This window comes from Simochromis diagramma, unplaced genomic scaffold (assembly GCF_900408965.1).
Source record: "Simochromis diagramma unplaced genomic scaffold, fSimDia1.1 OVJJ01000176.1, whole genome shotgun sequence".
NCBI lineage: Eukaryota > Metazoa > Chordata > Actinopteri > Cichliformes > Cichlidae > Simochromis > Simochromis diagramma.
The window spans coordinates 2957227-2977848 of record NW_024386892.1 but is presented as its reverse complement, the minus strand read 5'-3'; the positions used below and the strand labels follow the sequence as shown (position 1 = coordinate 2977848).

Below are 20622 nucleotides of genomic sequence, written 5' to 3'. Positions count from 1 at the left end.
ATGACGGTGAAACGTCAGCTGGTGCAGACTCGCTGGTTTCTCTGTGACGAGCAAACTTCAGGGCCGCTCCACGCTGATCCAGCTTCCTGTTTTCAAAGGTAAGGAGCCAATCGGGTGCTTTCATTCACACTGAAAGCATTAAAGCCGCCCGCCACATCCTACAAAAAAAGAAGAGCAGACCTGCACGCACTCACCTGAAGCACACCTGTGTTTGTGGGCTTCCTGCTGCAGGACGCTGAGGATAAACATCGTCACACCTCCATCATCTTCTGTTAAACTTTATTTTTCCTGAATGTGTTTAAGTGAAACCTTCAGGTTTTTATGAATTAAAGCTGTTTCCAGTTTTTATTCCAATGAATTCTTGATCACAATACAGAGTTTATGATTCAGAATATAAAAATACATCCTTAAAAACCTGCAAACATCATCGTTCATATGAACCACAGGATCAGCTGAAGGAAAACATTTCACATTCTTCAATTTAATATTGGGACTGATGCAGAGCCGCTCTGTGTGAAATAAGCCGGTGAGAGAACAGCTGCTGCTTCGGTGGTTTGAAGATGATCATCGGTGAAACTGAGACGAACGTTACAGAGAGGAGGAGCTTCTCCACGTAACAGAAGGACACTCAGGTCTATTTGAGGCTCTCACAGAGCAGCTCGCCATGATTCACAGTTGATAATAACCCTTCTTTGTCTCATCCTGATCTTATGTGAAAGTTTCACACGCTGAAGCTTCCACTCAGGAACAGCTGACATCAGAGGAGGCGACGCCAAAGTCACGTGACTCAGACTCTTACGGTCTCAGCACCTGAGACCCAAACAGACGGGTTTCTACAGGAACCGTTTAAACATCTGCTCATCATGAAACTACAGGGATACAAACAGGAAGTCCTTCAAAAACAATCAGTCGCCAACGAGCTGCTCACACTGAGCCCGGCTTAGTTTGATCAGGTGAGAAGACACGCTGACGGTCATTCAGGCGACGCTCAGAAACAACGACCCAAATTCCCAAAACACCGACGCAGAACTCGCAAGAAACCGACACATCTACGGAAAAACCCACAACACTACCAACAACATCCCAGAAACCTAAAAGAGAAGAGCACTAACGTGTTAAATGGTTAACTTTGTGCCGTGACCAAACAAGTTTCCCACGTGTGGGACTAACAAAGGTTTATCTAATGGAAAAGAGCCACAGAACAAACAAACACATATACAGGGTTTTATTTTTTCCCGTCAGTGGCTCACAAACCCTTGGCTCCACCGCACCGCATCCTTTTGGTCATAAAAATGTGAAATATTCGATTAATGAGCCACGCTGGCACCGTAGCGAGTTCAGCCCGGCCTCCTGACCGCCGGTCTGAATGAGCCGCTTTCACACACGTCACGTTTTTATCCCACCGCTCAGATTTCTGCTTTGGCACAAACATCATCAGTCAGCTGTGTTCAGAGTAAGCAGGACCCCGAGCTTTTCAAAATAAAAGCTCAGAGCTTCAGTGTGCCTTCAGGGACTCGATGTAGTGGAAAGTGGCGCCCAGAGCCCAGCTGGTCTCCACCTGGTTGATGGTCCTCGCAAGCTGGGACACAGACAACGTCAGAGAGGTGAGACGGATCGATGGTTTTAAAGGAATCGATAGAAGCGAGACAGGAAGCTCACCCTGAACTGCTTGTGTGGAGGGAAGCCGAGCTCCTGCAGCAGGGCTGAGATGTAGACCAGGTCCAGACAGAGGAAGGGGCTCCGCTGAGGACCGACGGACACGTCGCTGCACCCTGCGGGGAGAAAAACACCCACAGCGGTCACAGATTTAAAAAAAATCTGCTGATACCAACATTTAATTGGACCTCTGTGGGGTTAGCATAAACTAATCAATCATGTGGACTAGAGTCGGGTCAGAAACACGTTCTGGCTTCATTGATGATGACGGCAGCTCTGAGTGACGTCCAGCAGAGGGCGCCGTCTCACCTTTCTTCGCTGCGTCGGTGTAGTCGGACACTCTGATGCTTCCTCCCTTCTTCTCGTCTGGACACAGAGCACAGAGAGGAGGGTTAAACAGAAACCTGCAGCAGCTCCTTAACACGAACGTTCCCGGTTTTCCAGCTTTTCTGGGATCAGCTGTGTTCAGGAACTGTGGGCTCCCACAGTCAAACGTCATGTTAAAGGTGACAAACGGCAGCTTGCGGGACGGGGGCGGCTGTGAGCCAATCGGCTCTGGTAAACACAAAACAGGAAGTCTGGGACGAGGCTCTGATGAAAGTTGCGCCTACGAGCGATTAAACCCGAGTCAGTGAGCGAACGCCGCCTGAACGTGAAGCTCCAACTCTGACCCTTCCTCACACCTGGTCTGCAGGTAACGCCGGGCCACATTCAGGACGCTCTGATAAATGGGACGCCCCCCGGGGACAACAGGTGTGCCGGGTAACTTCCCCTGTAACGGCGCGGCTTCACAAACGATTCGTCTTCTAAAATCCGCCAAAAAAGAAGTTTGAGTCGCGAACGCAGCAGCGCCGAGCGTTTCTGCAGCTTCAACGGACGCCACGTCCTCGTCGAGGATTATTTGGCTTCCTGTTTACGCCATGATGGATCAGCGTGACGTGCTGCCCCCTGCAGGCGAGCAGCAGAGCGGCAGTATTTCCTCACCGATGGCGCCGATGTCGACGGCGCGGTCGTAGTAGAAGGAGAAGGCAGTAGAAGTCCATGTCGGTCACGCCAGACGCCTTCGCCACCTTCTGGTACAAAACCTTCTCCACTCTGTTTAGGCACGCCTCGTAAACCGGCTCCCCTGAAACACACGTGCACACAAAAGGTTCCTAACCCCAGCTGCATCATGAGTAACCATGGCAACCACACCACCAATCAGAGATGATCTGCTCACCTGTGCTCTGGCCTTTCACAGTGTAGACCACGTCAGCGTGCTCCCAGCTGCCCGAGTACTCTGGAGCAAGGCAGGGGCTGACCAGCTCCGGGCTGCCCCCTACTGCACACAGACACACACACAGACACACACAGACACACACACAGACACACGTTTGTCTGTTTATCTCATCTCAAACCCGCGAACAGTAAAACAACGACACACAGCCCTGCAGTTCCTCCGACCCCCAGCAGAGGCAGCGGTGAGGTTATTGCAGTGACGATGGCTCATGTTTGCAGCAGTTTGCTTGCACACACTTCCTGCTTTAGCCAAATGCTGTCAGTCTGCTACAGCAGTTTTCCAAAAAGTCACAAATATATGATGTGTGGTTAAAACGGTCCCAGCAGGACGCCTGAACGTGACACCGCCACGGACACGGCGACGCCTGCGTGCACATAAACAGCCCGACAGCAGAGAGGATCTGAGCTGCAGCTTCTTGCAGCAGTTAAACCGCAGCAACAGCTGGCCAGCAAGGAATTAATCTTGCAGTGTGTTATTAAAAGATTAGATAATGGCTTATTTATCTGCCGGGCGGGGGTGGGTGGGGGCACAACAGGCTGAGATGAAAATCTGAAAACTGAAAAACAAGAAAAAGAAAAACAGGTCAGGTACGTACGGGGCGGGGCACCGATGCCTCCCAAGATGGCGAGGCGAGCCGACATCAGGCCCAGACCCAGATAGCTGCAGAGAGAGCACATCAATAATCAATAATGATCAGCTGATCATCAGAAAATGAATGTGTCTGACCTGACACGTTTGGTTCTTCCTGCTTCTTTAGATTTTTAACTTTTTAAGCTCACAATCAGTTCCTGCGTGTTAACGTCGCTACGGAGACTCGAACAGCAAACACGACGATTAAACCGGAAACTCGACGAGTTCGATCACGTCAGCGAGCCTCTGACTGACAGCTGTGTGTGACCCACCAGCTGACTTCACATCAGCCAATCAGCACAGGCACAGTGTGAGTGCGTGTACCTGTGAGTGTAGACCACATGTGGGTGGTTGAACATCTGGAAGGTCCGGATGTAGTCGATAGGTGAGGTCTGGATGGTTTTCTGCACAGAAAGAAAAGAACTTCAGGCTTCTGCGACGCTGGGTCGGCTCTAAAAACAGACGATTCCTTCGAGTGTTGCTTCCACGCTGGGTGGGACAAATCCACAGAAAATCAATCTGCTGCTTATTTTTCCTGAGAGCGTTTTCTGACAGTACTGTGCAAACACACATGTAAATACAGTACACACACATGGAAACACGGAGTGTGTATTTGGTGTGAGCAGCTGTCAGCTCTGTGAGGATCCTCAGGAAGACGTCTCCTCAGCTGAGGGCGGCTCTGCGGAGGCCCGTCCGTGACTGATGGTGTCCTGCTGTGTGTTATCAGATCCAGGCGTGCTTTCTCTGCACTGACAGTGTGTTTGCATCGTTGTCATGCTGGAACAGGAAGCTGCTGTCAGTCAGATGTTCCCAGATGTTCCTGCGTGGTGGATCAGACTCTGTGATTCATCAGTTTATCAAAGATCTCCAACAGCTCTGACTGAGCTGCAGCTGAAACCATGACAGAGCCTCCACCCAGCTTCACAGATGGCTGCAGACTCCAGGTTGCCTTCATTAAGAACGGCTTCTCGATCGGCTGAAGGTCCAGATCATCTCTCGGGTCCTGTTCAGCTGCTGTTGAGTTTTTATGGCCTCCCACTTCCTCTTCTGTCCACTTTCCTCAGGGTTTTGAGGACACACTGACACCACGCTGAGATGTGCAGAGTTTCAGCTGACAGCTCTTTGGAATCACCGTGTTGGAGACAAAATCCTGTTTTCATGAGAAGCTGTGATATCGTTGGCATTTTTGACAGATTTGGTAAAGAAACTGGAACAGATGATGAGTTTGTGTGACAGGCTGATGCTAACTAACTGCACCTCTGCTCAGGTGTGTGGGATTCACTGTCATTCCTGTGAGAAAGGTCCCGTACAAGGACTGAACAGGAGAGGAAAAGCAGCCAATGTCCACAGAAGAACTTTAAGGAGCTTCAGGAAGCTCGAGAGCTGCTCAGCAGACCTGAGGGGTGGCTCAAGACTTTTGCACAGCTCTGTGTGTTGTACTCTCAAACACTGGGTGGGTTTTTTCTTGGGAGGCCGTCCTCCACCCTCCTGCTGATGCTGTCAGACCTCAGTAAGAAGAAAGCTTCATCTGGAGCTTTTGCTGCCTCAGTTCCTCGTTTGCATCCCCCCCCCCTCCTCCTCCTCCTCCTCTCACAGGCTGAAGAAGAACTGGCCAATCCCTCGTGTACGAAGCCTGACCTAAATAGACCCCTCTTCACTCCCTTTCTCCTCCCCTGCCTGATGTGAGGCTGTTTATTTGGGATTAGCGAGGCGTTTCCAGATTAAAGCCTAAGACGGAGCCATCCTGGTAGTTTGACTGAGGGGACAGAGCTCTTCCTCTCTCAGTCTTCCTCACCCTTTCACCTGTGCGAGTCCTCACCTCGTCCTGAGGGCTGAAGGTGATCTGAGTCGACCCACCTCCCAAATCCAGCATCCCCACTGTGGGCGAGTGAGCACTGTGAAGACCACCTGAAAAGAGAGAGAGGGAGGGAGGAGGGGGAGATTAGGAGGAAGAGCGAGCTGCAGTTTAATCCAATAACAGGTAATCACCGTTTCTTGTGCACATTAATCTGGTTTGAAACACACACACGCATCATAAATCACACCAATCCACATCCACTTCCTGCCGCAGTGTTAAAAATGGAGCCAGTGTGCGTGCTACGTGGAGGCCCGCCTCTGTGAGGACCAACATGAGGTTCGGGGCTTTCTGAGAGGACAGAGGTCATCTGTTTGGGAACACGAGGTGGCGGTTTCACCCTGAAGTTCAGTCGTGGGCGTGGACATCCAGCCTCATGGTTAGGGTGGAGTTTCGATGAAGACGCAGCGCATGCAAACTCCACACCACCATCGTCCACTGAAGACTCAGAACCCAAACACGCCAATGACAGGACGGTTCATACAAAACCTAAAAGCACTCAACATCAGCTGGGAGCACAGGATCACACGCCCCTGCTGCACTAAATAAAAACGATGGTGAGCGCTCTCACCTGTGAGGAAGTTGACGGTGATCCAAGCAGAAATACCTGAAAGGAGAAAACGAAAAGGTTACAGGATCGCTGGATTCAACACTCAGCTGCTGACGCGCTTCACTGCAAACTCGTGTTTCTGTGCTGCAGCAGCAGCGAGCACGCTAACACGTAACCATCAACATGAACCGTTTCTCTGGGAGACGCTGTTACGAGACGCAACAACGTGGACCCGACTCTGGAGACAGCTGTTGTGCAGGCGACACCAAAACCAAGACTCATCACAAGTTTTAGTCTTTGGCTCGGAAGGAAGTTGGTTTGGAAACACGTTTGGCTTCGTTTGCGTTTGTGTGGGAGCCCCGTCAAATACCTGTCCTCCATTACGCTCGCAGTGTCCAAGTGCTTGTTTTGAAATTCACACTGCGCCCCCCTTGTAATGTCTCTGCGCCCGTCCCCGTCCCCATAGTAACCAGACGTGACCACAACACACGCGTCGTATTCAGGACTAACTCAACAAGTCCTGAACACCTCGCTGGATCCTGATTGGACGTATTGTATGCGTCTCTCCTGGATCCAGCTGTGACCCTGAGCTCCAGATGTTTGGCCCAGCTGTAATGTCTCTGCTGGTGGATATGTATGGGAATGTAAGTTCAGTGTTTTGTCCTGTATGGACAACAGGCCCGCCTGCACATAATCCAATCCTTTTAAAGTAGTTCATACAAGCAATTATGTTCGTGTGGGATAATGTCCCACTTAATCTAACGGGGGGATTATGTGTCCCGTTTATTTCTGAGGCTGAAATCTTTTCTTTCTCCTGAGCGGGATCACTACTCGTCCTTGCTCGTCTTTTAATGATCGCTGAATTTGCCGTTTATCCCGCTCTGCTTTTCCTCTAATGGACAGAGTCCTGTGCGGCGTTCCCGACTAAACTGAAGTCTGTCTGTCTGAACTCCCGCAGCCTGACTGTGGCTCAGATGTTGTGCCGTTCTTGGCCAGCATGCTTATCCCGGCTCAGATTACCCTGGGCCCGCCCGAGTGAAGCGACTTATTGTTAATGGGACCTCTGAGTGGTTCCTGGGAGGCGGCCGGGTGCTAAGTGCCAGTGTTTAGCCGACTTTCTCCGCCTCTTGTTTGTTTTGTTAGGAAATTGCTTCTTAGCGTATCGGGCTAAGAGTTTTATGGTAAAGCCCCTATGATACAGTTTGTACCGAGCCCCGTAATCACCCACTCCTGCATGCCCAAAGGTCAGAGGTCGCTGCTAAAAGGCACTAATGGATGCAGCTGAGTGCAAATACTGCACCGCGGACACTAAAGTCATCTTTGAGTTGACCTGAATAAGCAGATGCACTTTACTTCTGATCAGTGAATGACTTCACTGGTTAACCTTCACTCTGCATCCTGATTGGACGATTTACAGGAATCAAACATGTGAAACATGAACTACACTGTGCGCTCCGCCTCACTCTTAAAAACAGAGGCCTCTGAAAGGACTTCCATTTCCAAACATTATCACCGCCTCTCTCCTCGCTGACCGTGGGTGTGGCTCAGCAGGTAGAGTGGGGTCGTCAGCCAATCAGGAGGTCGGGGGTTCAGCTCCTGCACGATACTGAAGGCCGAATTTCGACACAGAAAAAAGCTTCCCGTGTGAACGAGGCTCATGTGGCGGTGAGCGAGAGTCTGACCCTCACGGCCAGCCTCGCCGCCTCTGTGTGTGTCACATGGCTGATGTCACCGACGCACCTACGCCATCGCCTCGTTCTCGCATTCAAAGTTGGATACCCACGCCGCCCTGAACTAAAACCTGGTTTATCCCCGCCCCTCCCAGTTTATAGTACTGGATGATTTTCACCCAGTAATTAAACATATTTGCTGCCTCGCTGTGTAGCCTGATCATGTGTTCCTGTAACTGTAGAGAGGAAGTGTCTACAAATCAAACGCTGAGCCGCATGCCGAGCTCCGCCTCCCCCGTCATCTCCTCTTTAATCCTCCATATTGACGCTTTCCGTTGGGGAAATCAGAGCCGGAGCTCGGTTCATCACCGTCACAGATTAAACCCGAGGAGACTTGCAGATTCCCTCTGATCTAATAATGTCATGATGAGATGAAGATCCCGCTCAGGACGAGACCTCGCGAGGGGTCACGACCCTCCAGAAACTCCCCTCAGATCGCTCCAGGTGGATCTATTTCCTGTTTCTGTGCCGTCATGCTCTGCGGCGTTCTCTTCAGCTGCGCATGGTTCCTGCACCACTTCATAAGAAAAGACCTCATCTCAGCCCGGGAGCCAGAGCCGGCCCACGGGGCCTATCCCACACCGTTAAGATGCTGCATAAGGAACTCAACAGTTCCTGTATGCATTTCACATTAAAAGCCCTCAGCAAACGAGGCTTCTGTTGTGAAATATTTTCAGAACAAAGGTCATCTTTAGAAAGTAGGAGTGTGCGGGCTGATCAATCAGAACATCTTACCTTCATCGGTGCCGTCCATGATGGACACGCTGTCATCTGTGGACAGGAAGGGAGACTCCAGGAACAGCGCCCTCACCTGGACACGAAGCGAACGATCTTTGAGCTTCACAAAGTGAAACAGTTTTATTTCTGCCTCCCATCAATCAGTGATCTCTGTTTAAATATAATCTAATATTTAATGATGCATTTTTGTAAAAATGACCCCCCCCCCCCCCCCCGTAATCTGCAGCATCAGAGCTCGTCTGATAATAAGAGCAAAGCCTCAGATTAAACCACATTCTGGCTCGCTGCTGTAGTCCTGTTATTACTGATTACTTAAAAGATTTAATAGACTTTCTCTGTTCTGGCTCCAACATGACGATGAAGAGGAGGAGGAGGAGGAGCAGCAGCCAGAGGAGTTATCAGTCTGACCTGATCGATACCTGATCACAACATTTTAAACATCTGTGCTGGAGTTATCGTTTTAGTTTGAAAAAACCCAAAATGTTCCATTTAGAAATACAGGAAAATAAAAAATGCAATGAGGGAAAAAATTAATTCAAAAATTTAAATGATTTTTATAAAATACGAAGTCTGAACAATACGAAATAAATAAAAGAATTGAAAAACTGAAACGTGAAATAATAAAGATGAGATCAGGTGACGTGTGAGTCTCACTCTGTCCAGCAGCTGGTCGGCTTTCTCTCCAGGAAGTAGACGCAGCCCAGCCGTCGCCTTCAGGACCACGGGGGTGGAGGTCCAGTACGAAGGGGGGACGCTGGACTTGGCGACCTCCAAGAGCTCCACGATCCCTGCAGTGCACTGGACACAGAGGGAGGCTCTGAGCATGCTCAGTCTTTATGTAGGACTGTAGGTTTGAGTCGGAGCAACAAAACTACACTCGCTGCACCAACTCTAGAAATATTCACTCACAAATGTGAGCATGTCGGGGAACTTGTTTGTTACGATGAGAAACCAATGCTGAACATCAGCGCTGATAACTGCACAATTCCTAAGCAAACAGTATTTGAATGTCACTCTGGGGCTGTTTGCTGTAGGTTCAGTCAGTCGGCCCATTTGAGCGTCTTTGAGCCCAGCGTGGGACCCGTGCAGCCCTCCCATGGCCCCTCGTGTGCGCCCTACCTGCTGCGGGTCGTCGGCGTACGCTGACAGTCCTGGTTTGATGGCTCTGAACGTCTCTTGGGCCAGCTTTGGAGCTCCTGCGGGAAAAAAGATAAAACTATGTGACTGTGAGCTTTAAACAGATAAAAGAGGCGATACGTCTGCGCATTTAATTGAATTTCACTGAGTGACCGAGTGACCCTGGACCTGTGCCTACATTTGAGCTGTCATTAAGCTCTTAATGACAATCCCAGCATGTATAACTAACAGGTGCTGCCATTAGTCCAGTTAGCTGCGATGCTAACAAAGGAGCCAAGACAGCACTCAGCCTGTGTGATTTAGCTTAGCGCTTAAATGCGATAACGAAGGCATTTGGCCGAGCGCTGCAGGAAACTTTCTCTAAGCCTAATAAACCAGAAAGCTCTAAAACACACTAATGAGTTTGTGTCCATTTGAACTGGCAGCAGCTCCCTGCAGCAGGACTTAAAGGCTGAAAGCTCCTCTTGTCTGCACGGATTCACGTCTGGTAATTAATGCTCGGAGCCAACATGTGGATTTAAATACACTAAAAGCAGCACTATATGATCTGAGAGGATGTATACATAGAGGTTTAACACCCACACATCCCCTGATACACATTAATATCAGCTGCTACTAAAACAACAACACACGCATACTCTCATTAAATATTCATCGTTCAAATTCACACACACACACAAACTCAACTTAAACGTGAAGGTTTTTAAATGGAGTTTGGTTTGGAGTCACAGTGGACGCCATCGAGTTCCTTTAAATTGAAACGAAAATGTAAGAAGATTCAAAGCGTCAACATCAACGTGTCTCATTGCTGCATACACAGTGGTTGCTGTAGAAAATACCAACATCAAATATTCAGATACGTCAGGAGTTTCTCAAAGCCACCATATTATTCACGCTATTTCTCAGTTTTCTGATCGGGTTAGAGTCTGATGGAGTTCCAGATTAACAGATATTTGAATTAAAAGTCATGTAAGCTACCTACGAAATGGTTAAAATGCATTTATTGTGTAAAAATTCAAAATAATAAAGAAATAAATCCACAGTGGTTACAGCAAAAACTGCAGTTTTTAAATGGAGTTTGGTGCAGGATTGCAGTATTTTAAATTTCCAAACAGATCTAAAAAACAGGAGCACCCTGAGTCTGTCTGAGTCCGTGTATTTATCGACAGATTGTTAAATTCACTGATATTTGAATGGACTTTGGTTGGGAATCAGTTTATGTGGCGTAGGGAGTGTAGATATGTGACTACACAGCTGCACTCTGACATTTACAGAGTCTGAAGATACATCAGGCAAACTACATCGTGCTATCATCAGATACATGAATGGGGTCTGGTGTGAGTTACACTGGTTGTTCGGCTGTACCTTTGTCCTCTATCTGGAACTTAAAGACATGGATTCTGGTCCCAGTGCTCCCAGCATCAAACATGATGCCGTACTGGAAGCGCCGTCCAGCATCAGAGGTGGGCCCGTCATCTGCGCTGAGGTCTGAGTCGGGCTGGCGGTGAGGAGGTAGTCTGTAGGCCTCCGGTTTGGAGGTGGAGTAGTGATGCTTAACGAACATCAGGTAGGCAAACAGGCAGCACACGAAGAGGAAAGCTCCGGCCAGCTTTGGTCTCTTCATCGCCTCTCATTCTGTGTGCAGATGCAGGAGCTGGTGACCAAAGACAGCACAAAATATCCACATTTATCAGAATACTTTATTGATCCCTAGGGGAAATTATTTAACAATCACATTTAACAGCAGACCTTTCACAGCGTCTCTACACACATAGAATAAAGTTCAACATCTACCACTTCAAACAAGATCGCTAAAAGCTACACACTCTACTGGAATAAGGAGTCTAGTGTGAAGTCATTTCTAAGCAGTTCATGTTATTCAGCTTCCACTTGAATTTCAGGTTAGCTTACTGAAATGAACAGCTGCCAGGAAAACAGGACGCATGTTAAGCTGGCATGCAAACAATGTTAAACTGGCAGTTTTTTAAATGGAGTTTGGTTTGGAATCACGTTCGCTGTTTTGTTAGGTGAAACACATTTTGTATAAGTCACTTTAAACAGAAAAGGCAGAAAATAAACGTTCCCGTGTTTGTAGCAGCAGTTTCTCAGACACTAACAGCTAGCTGAGCCCGCTAGCATCAGCCGGTTAGCTGCAGGCTAGCATCAGGCTAACAGCGTCCTGGCGCTGGGACAAGCGGACAAACGAGTGTTGACGTACCGAGCAGAAACCGTGAGCGGCGGCTCCCGTTAACCAAAAAACCCGGTCACTTTCCTCCTCTTCGTCACTTCACATCTACTCATTCTGGACTTCCGTCAACGACAAGGCGCCGTGTGATGACGTCATAGTGTGCGGCGTGGACGTGGCAACAATAATAATAATAAAGAAAAGCTAATGATTCTTTTCTATTATATATATTATAATTACGTTATTGTTATATATAATAAAAAAGATCGAATTAAAACGATTCATTGAATTTGTAAATGTTGTTAAAATGTTTTTAACTTTATAAAATTAGCGAACTGCAGCATCACTGGAATCACAAACAGGAGCTCAGGCTCTGATTGGCCACAGCATAGTTTCCATTCAGTGCTCTGCAGCATTTCAGTGCGTTAGTGTCTAATCCTGCTTCACAACATACAGCCTTAAAAATGAAAAAATACGTATGATGAAGAGGAAAAACCACAAGAGTGTGTAAGGTTGAAGAAATGTGAAAGATGCTCACATTGACCTGGACATGATTCACAAATACCGCAGCAGAACTGGCTTAGAGACAAAGAACAAAGGCACAAAAGGATCAGCTCAACAGAGACAGAAGTGATGAAAACGAGCAGAAAGACAAATAACAAATCTAAGATGCACCAAAGATGCCAACACACCAGAAAGAGACACAAACATGCAGAGATGCAAAGAGACGCACGTGTTCTTCAAGTGAAAGATTCAGGGTCAGAAGTTGAACTGACTGCAGATCGTTTTCACTCTCACACTTTCAAACCTTCATGAATGAAGTCTGACCCTAACCCTCCTCCTCCTCACTCTGCTCCATATATGTAATTTCATTTGTAAGCCTCTAATAGCTGTTTATCAGTTAATGGTGGCAGAGACGTTAATGGTTCTGTAATCTTCTGTGCCTTTTTATTTTCATCAGTCTGATGGCGAGCAGAACAAAAGCAGCTCGCTGAGTGGATCATAATCGTCTCGCAGATTTACACACAAATGACATTTAGAGACAATTACGTCAGCGTGAGACAATAATCCAACTAAGTTGTTAATCGACACAGAAACACGGCGAGGAAGACAAGCTCAGCGAGCATGAACATCCTCAGAGTTCCTCCTCTCTGCGGTCGTGTTCAGCCTCACAGTCCAAACACATCATGATGACGCCTGAAAACGACAGTGAGGCAGACACACACTGCTGGAGGTGAACAGTCACAGAAGAAAACATGGTCACACAGTCACTCATATACAGACGTGCTGCTGAGCTCACGCAGACATCCAGGAGCAACCTGGATTATTTCTAGACACCAATCAGTTTGTGTATCAGGCTGTAACATGGGGGTCAATGGGACCGACTCACTGCTGCCCCCGCTGGACGTCAGAGGAACTGCGGCGTTCATTTTCTACCCCTGAGGGTTCAAGGTTCAAATCGAAGATTTTTCATCATTATGAAGCATAAATGTGTGAGAAATGTCCACGAATATCAGAATGTCAGCGTGTGTTCGTGCACACGTCTTATGAACCTGACAGTAGAGCAGGGCGATACGACCAAAAATATTTATCAATATATACATTTGAAAATTTACGATAACGATATAACTGATGATATAATTGACACGAGACAAAATACTTTACAACTCCTCAACTTTATTAGTGCAAAACAAACATCAATGTATTTCCACTGAAACAAGCAGCTGTTTTTTATCTGCATTAAAGTTATATAAAAACGTAACAGTGCAAATTCCTCACTGACAGTTTAACCAAAAGGCATTTCCAGTGGAAACTGGCCGACATATCCTGAGCATAACCATGTATAATATCCACAAAACTTAAAAAGAGGTTATACACACACAATACGGTAATATTATGTTGAAGCACAGTACGTATCACTCCGCGAGGCTCCGCCTACAATAGCCGTAACGCTCCGACAATCCATCACGGCATGTGCGTATGAAAACAAAGGAACTGCGCATGCACGTTTTACCCATATTCTATCGCCATATTTCATTTTCTTATCGTTGCCCAACATTATACCGGTGTTACTGTGAACGGGATGAGATGGCCCAGCACTACCTGACAGGAGGACAAAGAGCCCACATGGCTGCGGACACCATGTGGGTTTAAGCGGCTGACAGGTAAACTGACATTCGTCTGTGTGACGACTAGGGCTGGCACGATTAGTCGACTAGTCACGATTAGTCGACTAGTCACGATTAGTCGACTATCAAAATCGTTGACGACTGATTTAATAGTCGACGCGTCATTTGAAGCTTTGTAAGATCCCAAAAGACGCAGGAATAAGTAGCAGGATTTAAGAGTGTAATAACGGACTGAAACAGAAGATGGCAGCACTGCATGTACAAGGATGCCAGCTGCCGTTAAACCCCGAAGAAGAAGAAGCTCTGTCCCAGAATTCATAGCGCAGCCCAGCTCAGTTTCCAACAATGGCGGCAGCTAGTTAGTTTTAATATTACTCTTATTATTCTTTCTGGGTCACAAAATAAACGTTTAACATATTTTCAGGCGAGAATGTAGCTGTGTAAACCTCAAATATCTGCTCAGTTTATCAAGGCACCACATAGTTTCAAAAGCGCTCCGACGTTTTCGGAGACGTCTGTTACCCACTAGCTCGATAGCTAGCCGGGGGCTAGGCTCACTAGAGCCGTGAGAACACCGGACTCCCGGCAGATCGTTTTCAAACCCACCGCTGTCTTTCGCTACTCAGGTTAAACATGATATATGAGTCACTTAGATAACTTAAAAATGTTATTGTTTGGCTTTTTTCAGTATTTTATTTGTTCCTGAGTAAATCGGTTTGGCTGAGATTAAAGTTATAGTTTTTACACAGCTGAATAAACATCAAGCAGACAGCTGATTATCAGAAGTGTGAGATGCTCGAGAGTTTACTCCGGTGTCCTGTTATATTTTAGATAGCAAGGAGTTTATTAAACTTCACCGAAACAATCTGCAGATTTCATTAAAATTTAATAAACTATCATCTTGTCTTTATTTTTAGTTAGCACCTTAAACACTTACAGCTGTAAGCTAATGATAGTTATATGAGAGCAGATGCTGCTGGTGCAATAAGCTGAACGTTTTACGTCCAATGGATGATGATCTGATTAGTCGACTATCAAAATAATCGTTTGTGGCAGCCCTAGTGACGACAGAGATCAACGCACAGCTGATGTGATTTACGAGAGGTAATAAACGCACTGCAGAGGGTTAAATGTTTAACCTTTGACCTTTTCTTCTTCTGATGACTTCTGAGTTTTTGTGCTGACATCAGGATGAAAACCCGTTTCCATCGTAAGAACACTGAGCTCCTGAGCCGCCTGTGCTCTGGGTCACGTGATCCCATCAGGAGGATTATTGGGAATCATTTGAAGGATTTCTGCGGATATAATTCAGCATGTTAGGATAATAATTGATAGAAGATTCCACTTTCATCTGGTAAGACGCAGCTTCAGCGTGGATTAGACATCTGGACTGAGCTGCCTTATTTTCTGAGCCTTATTAGGCTGAATCTTATTTATCTCTTATCATGTCTGCAGCTCATCAGCTCCGATTATCATCTGCACTCTGCAGCTGCTGCACGGTCACGACCTGCTGCACGCCGCCGCCGTCGAGTCTCCGCAGAGGGAAACGCTTTCTGCACCCCAAACAGGAGTGACAACAGTTATTTAAGGAGTGCTTCTAATGAGCTGCGAAACAAAGAGATCGATTAAAAATAACGTGACCGCTAAACACATCGATCAAAACACGATGAGTCGTCAGAGCACGACGTCAGAGATTGATCACGACGAGACACACCTGAGCACAGGTGCAGCAACTGCAGCAAAGCAGCATGTAGCACAACCACTGGAACTTCCTGCAGCTGGGGGTGAGCTCGCATGGCGAGCTGCTCGTGTTGGTGGAAGACGGATTACTTTAGAAACAGGAAGAAGAAACACGGAGCGGTCGATGGCGAAGGAGCCGACTTTCAGGTGAAAATGTGATTTTGGATCATCGGGAAGCGGAAACAGGGCGAGCACCGCCGCTCGGGCGCCCCTCGGATTAACAGAAAGAACGTTCTGCTCGCGCTCAGTAAATTGGGGTCATGATGACATTTCATAAAACCATCAGAGCTTCTAAAAACCAATAAAGGAGAGTGAACGGCAGCGTCTCGGCCCGTCCAATCCGCCTGCTGCTGCCTCTATTTTTGGAGGAGAAGAGGAATGATGATTAATGTTATTGGATTATTTACATTGCCCTCAACATGATTGAGCCGCAGAAATGAAATTAAAATGTGTGTTGAATGGGATTTTCCAGGAAAGTCCTGTAAAAACCACGACGGTAATAAGGAATGACTAATTCTCCCAAAGTCGATTAAACACCATCTCATCCCGCAGGAAAACACGGCGCAGCCGCACAGCCGGGAAGACGTGGATTAGACGGCCGCGGTCACATTAAGAGGCAGATTAAACTGCTTTTATTATCGATTCTTTTATTATTGTTCAGCCCGCTCTTGTTCTCGGGGCTTAACTCTGCTGCTTAGGCCACAAAACAAGTCATTAGACACAAAACCTGCGTGGCCCAAGGACATGGCGGATTAGGAGGAAACAGGCCCAGGGCCGCCGTGTCAGAGGCCTCTGCCGGCCCCCAGAGGGCCGCCAGCAGCAGGAGGAGGAGTTTCTAACACACACAGCACTTTTCATGTTTCGAGACCTTCCCGACTCTCCGTGCGCCCCTCAGAGCCCGTGGATGGATTTTTCTGGGAATTGTCCAGTAAAGTGCAAACGATGTGGCGTTTGTGTCCGAGGTGCCTCAAAGCCCCTCTTAGATTCTCACAGCCGAGCTCTTCTGTTCGGCTCTTAGACCGACGCATGAGAAGAGCTGCAGGACTTCCTAGGAACTAATGAAGATCCGTTACTGGACTCCAGGTATTCCTTGGTGAACTGCTTCCGTGCTCAAAACACAACGCCTTCAGATCCAGGCTGGACGCTCCATCGCACTGACGTGGCCTCACACAAGACCTCTGAGGGACAACAACAAACAGCTTCATATACTAACCCTTCCTCCTCTCACCCAGTCACAGCAGACGGGCCTGCTTCTGACTGAGGTTTCTTCCTCTAAAAAGGGAGTTCTTCCTTCCCGCTGTCACCAAGTGCTGGCTTGTTTCTCTGTTTTATTCTAGGCTCTTTACCTGACAGTATAAAGTGACTTGGGTCAAATATCAACAAGTAAAAGTCCAAAAGTCCAGACAAACACGTGAGAGAGGAAGGGAGGAAGCACAGACGGCACACTGAGGAATAATCATCTGATCGAGGTACAAGCGAAACAATGACAGAGAGGAGGAAACAGAATTCAATACAAGGCATTCGAAATAAATGTGTCAGGGTCCTGAGTCTGAGCGACCCAGGGTCCCTGAGCAGTTGTGGACTTATATTATTATTTTATCTTTTCTGGACTGTGCTGCTGTCCCGTTCTCCTTGCTTGTGTGTGTGCGTGTGTGTGTGTGAGTGCAGCAGTGACACTCCAGGCCTGGTGGGTGTGGCCCTGCCGGATGGCTGGTCACGCCTAGGACCTCACACACCTGCTGCTGATCGGGCTCGTCGGGGGGAGCAGAGAATGATGGAGCTTCCTCCGGCGCAGGATCATTGCATGAGACTCCACGAAGAGCGTGGAAAGCCAGAGAGCAGCAAGCACGGGGAGTGCAGACACACGGGAGCCGAGAGCACAAGACACGGACTTATTGGGAAGGAAGACACGACACGGGAGTCAGGGGAACGCACGGGGATTGTTTATGTGCAGATTTACTGCACTGTAAATAAATGCACTGTTAAGCACAGAGAGTCCAGCATTTGGGTCCTCCTTTCCCCTCATCCCCACAGTCTGCCACACAGACCGTGACAAAATGACTATCAAAATAAAACAGGAAGAGCCTAAAGGAACATGATGACACGAGGAGCCCAAACTAACAGAGCATAATAAAAAGAACCAATAAAAATAACTCCAGGATACCAGAAACTGTCACTGGGATTATTATGGAAGCACGTGGACAGCGCAAATGAAGAATTTCAGTCAGAAAACTAAAATGTTAACAAACTTATGAAGAGTTACAAAGAATAACTCCAGGTACACCGAAGCTCCGCCCCTGAAACACACACACAGACTGGGTGGAGAAAGCGAAAAGGTGGAGAGGCAGGTAGAAAGGTGGGTCTGCCCGGGTGGTCGAGGAGACACTAGGAGCACTGTTACACTGTAGTGTAGTACTTTTACTGCAGTAAGTAATCCGAGTAGTTCGTCCTGTGGAGCGACAGAGTGAGGATGAGGACGTCCTGCAGCTTCTGCATCATAACGGGCCAATCCCATTTTCATGCAGCAGCACGGCTCCTGTGTGGATGAAGGCTGAGGCAGATGAGTTTGTCCCATTATATAATGTTGGAGCCCAATATAATAATCTTAATGGGATAATTTAATGCAATTTTCTTTGATTTGATGCACTCTGACTCTGACGGCTAATCTAAAGGGAGTGTTTAAAATAGATTGAAAAATGAAGGAAGTCCGACCAGCTAATCCCCCCCCCCCCCCCCCCCCCCCCCCGAGGTCTGACCTAATCCAAATATCACCTGTTTCCTAAAATGTTCCCAACGACTGTTTCGGGCCTGAGACCCGGGGAGCGACCCAAGCTGCACAGTTTGTGAGGTGGTTGCGTCGGAGCGAGGCCTGCTGGGATCTCTCCTGCTTTAGGAACCACTGCCTGATGTTAAAGCTGCGGTTTGACCCCGCTCTCCTGCGTCTTTGCATTCATGCTGATGTTCCCGAGTCCACGCACTGAGCTCCACCTCAGAATCAGCTCTGAGGGTCTAAACTCCACCAGCATCCACCAGCAGCAGCTCTGCATCGCTTCCTTTAAGCTGATCTCATCGTACAACACAAACTCAAGTTCATCGGCAGTGATCACATGTGTTAATGCACATGTAGCGTGCATGAGTCCAGATGTCAACAGCTGCAGTTCCTCCTCAATCAGCTCGTATAAGAGACAGAAAACAATTCATGTGCAGCACTAAGCCCTCCCTTCACACACACTAATGGATCCTAAAGACACACACTTAATCACACACTCAGCGCTCACATCACGTATGTGTCGACGACCAGAAAACAGGTCGTCTCGCTGCGCTCGCTCATTCACTTTAAACCAGCTCAGCTTCCAGCACGCTCCGAGATGGTCAAAGAAATCCAACCAGAACATGACTGAGTCTGTAAAACACACAGAGACTCAACGATGACCTGCAGAGGCATTAATGGACTACAACACAAAGCAAAACGAAAAACCTTTAAAAGCAAAAGCAAAGAGATCAAAATGACTAAAAAGGACGACACAAAGACACAGGGTGTGTCCAAAGGCCGCGTCCTCCTGAGGCCGCATCTGTCGGCCGATTACGTCACAGCGACGCAACAAAGGCTGTCTAAATTTGTAGACTCCTCCGAATGCAGCCGACAAATGCGTCCTTCATTTCCCCAGATTTGAAGGATGGGTCGGGTGTGTCCTTCGTGGACCACCATATCCCAGAAATCATAGCGCGGCCCAGCCAATTCCAATTTCCAGCAATGGCGGCAGCTGCTAAGTTTTAATATTACTCTTATTAATTTTTCTGTGATACAAAATAAACTTTTAAGATATTTTCAGGCGAGAATGTAGCTGTGTAAATATCTGCTCAGTTTATCAAGACATCTCATATTGGCAAAAGCGCTCTGACGTTTTCGGAGACGTCTGTTACCCACCAGCTCGATAGCTGACCGAGGGGTCAAGGGTCACCAGAGCCGGGGATAACAGCGAACTCCCAGCACATCATTTTCAAACCCCCCACGGTATTTTATTTGTTCCTGAGTAAATCTGTTTGGCTGAGATTAAAGTTCTAGTTTTCACACAGCTGAATAAACGTCAAACAGAAAACTGATTAAACAGAAGTGAGACGGTCGAGAGTTTACTCCGGTGTCCTGTTATATTTTAGACAGCAAGGAGCAGACGGCTGAGTTTATTAAACTCCACCAAGACAGTGGTGACACTAATCTGAAGGCCAGACCGTCACATTTCACAGCCTCGCACTTCCGGCCTTCTCGGCCTTCGGAGGACCCGGCCCACGTAGACGCGAAGGCCGGGTCCTGAGGAGGATGCGGCCTATGAATCTGAGCACAGCTGCGAAGTCCCCAAAGACAAAATAAATGAAGAAAAAAAGACAAAAACAAACAAAAACATGCAAGTTAAAAAACAAAGTTAAAAACAAATGCAACAAAATAAAAATGAACCTAAAGAAAACACGCAAAGACACGTCCAGCAACACAGACCTACAGCTGTAACAAGGATCAAACATGTCGTTATTAATCACGTCAGGCTGAAAAACCTTTTCTCAACAGTAACCCACGAAATTCAGGAAACATGTTTTTATCTGAATTACCTCTGCACTGCATAGCAATGATAATAACAATAATAATAGCAGTAGCCTCTGTGCTGCATACTTTCAGTTATTCTGACTGTTGGATCGAAGGCGTCCTCACAAACTCGTCCGTCCTTCTTTCATGTGTGAGATGTTGGGTGTACGAGCCTCCGCTGACCATTGAACCCATTTCTGCGGCTCAGCTGCAGCAGAACCTGAACTCACGTGTTTATTTCTAGATGAGCCCAAAGGTCGCACTGTGCAGAAAAAGGACAATAAGTGACATATTGTAGAGTAAATAAAGCCTGTGAAGATGAATCCTTAATCATGTCTGTGAGCTGCTGTTGGAGGTTGTTAGATTACATATTGTCTCACAGCCTCCTGATCTTTAATATCAGCGCTGTGAAACGCT

The 20622-nt window shown here is 47.5% G+C and overlaps 1 protein-coding gene across 1 annotated transcript; it reads right to left on the bottom strand.

Annotated features, from left to right (window-relative positions):
• Positions 1–262: 262 nt before the first annotated feature.
• Positions 263–11921, bottom strand: entpd6 (ectonucleoside triphosphate diphosphohydrolase 6). The gene is given in 15 exon segments (XM_040033758.1): positions 263–1579; positions 1660–1772; positions 1966–2022; positions 2641–2686; positions 2688–2782; positions 2876–2977; positions 3531–3595; positions 3890–3969; positions 5385–5473; positions 5992–6027; positions 8436–8511; positions 9093–9236; positions 9558–9634; positions 10941–11229; positions 11794–11921. Coding segments are annotated over 14 exon segments (1323 nt in total). The 5' UTR covers positions 11200–11229; positions 11794–11921; the 3' UTR covers positions 263–1495.
• Positions 11922–20622: the final 8701 nt, after the last annotated feature.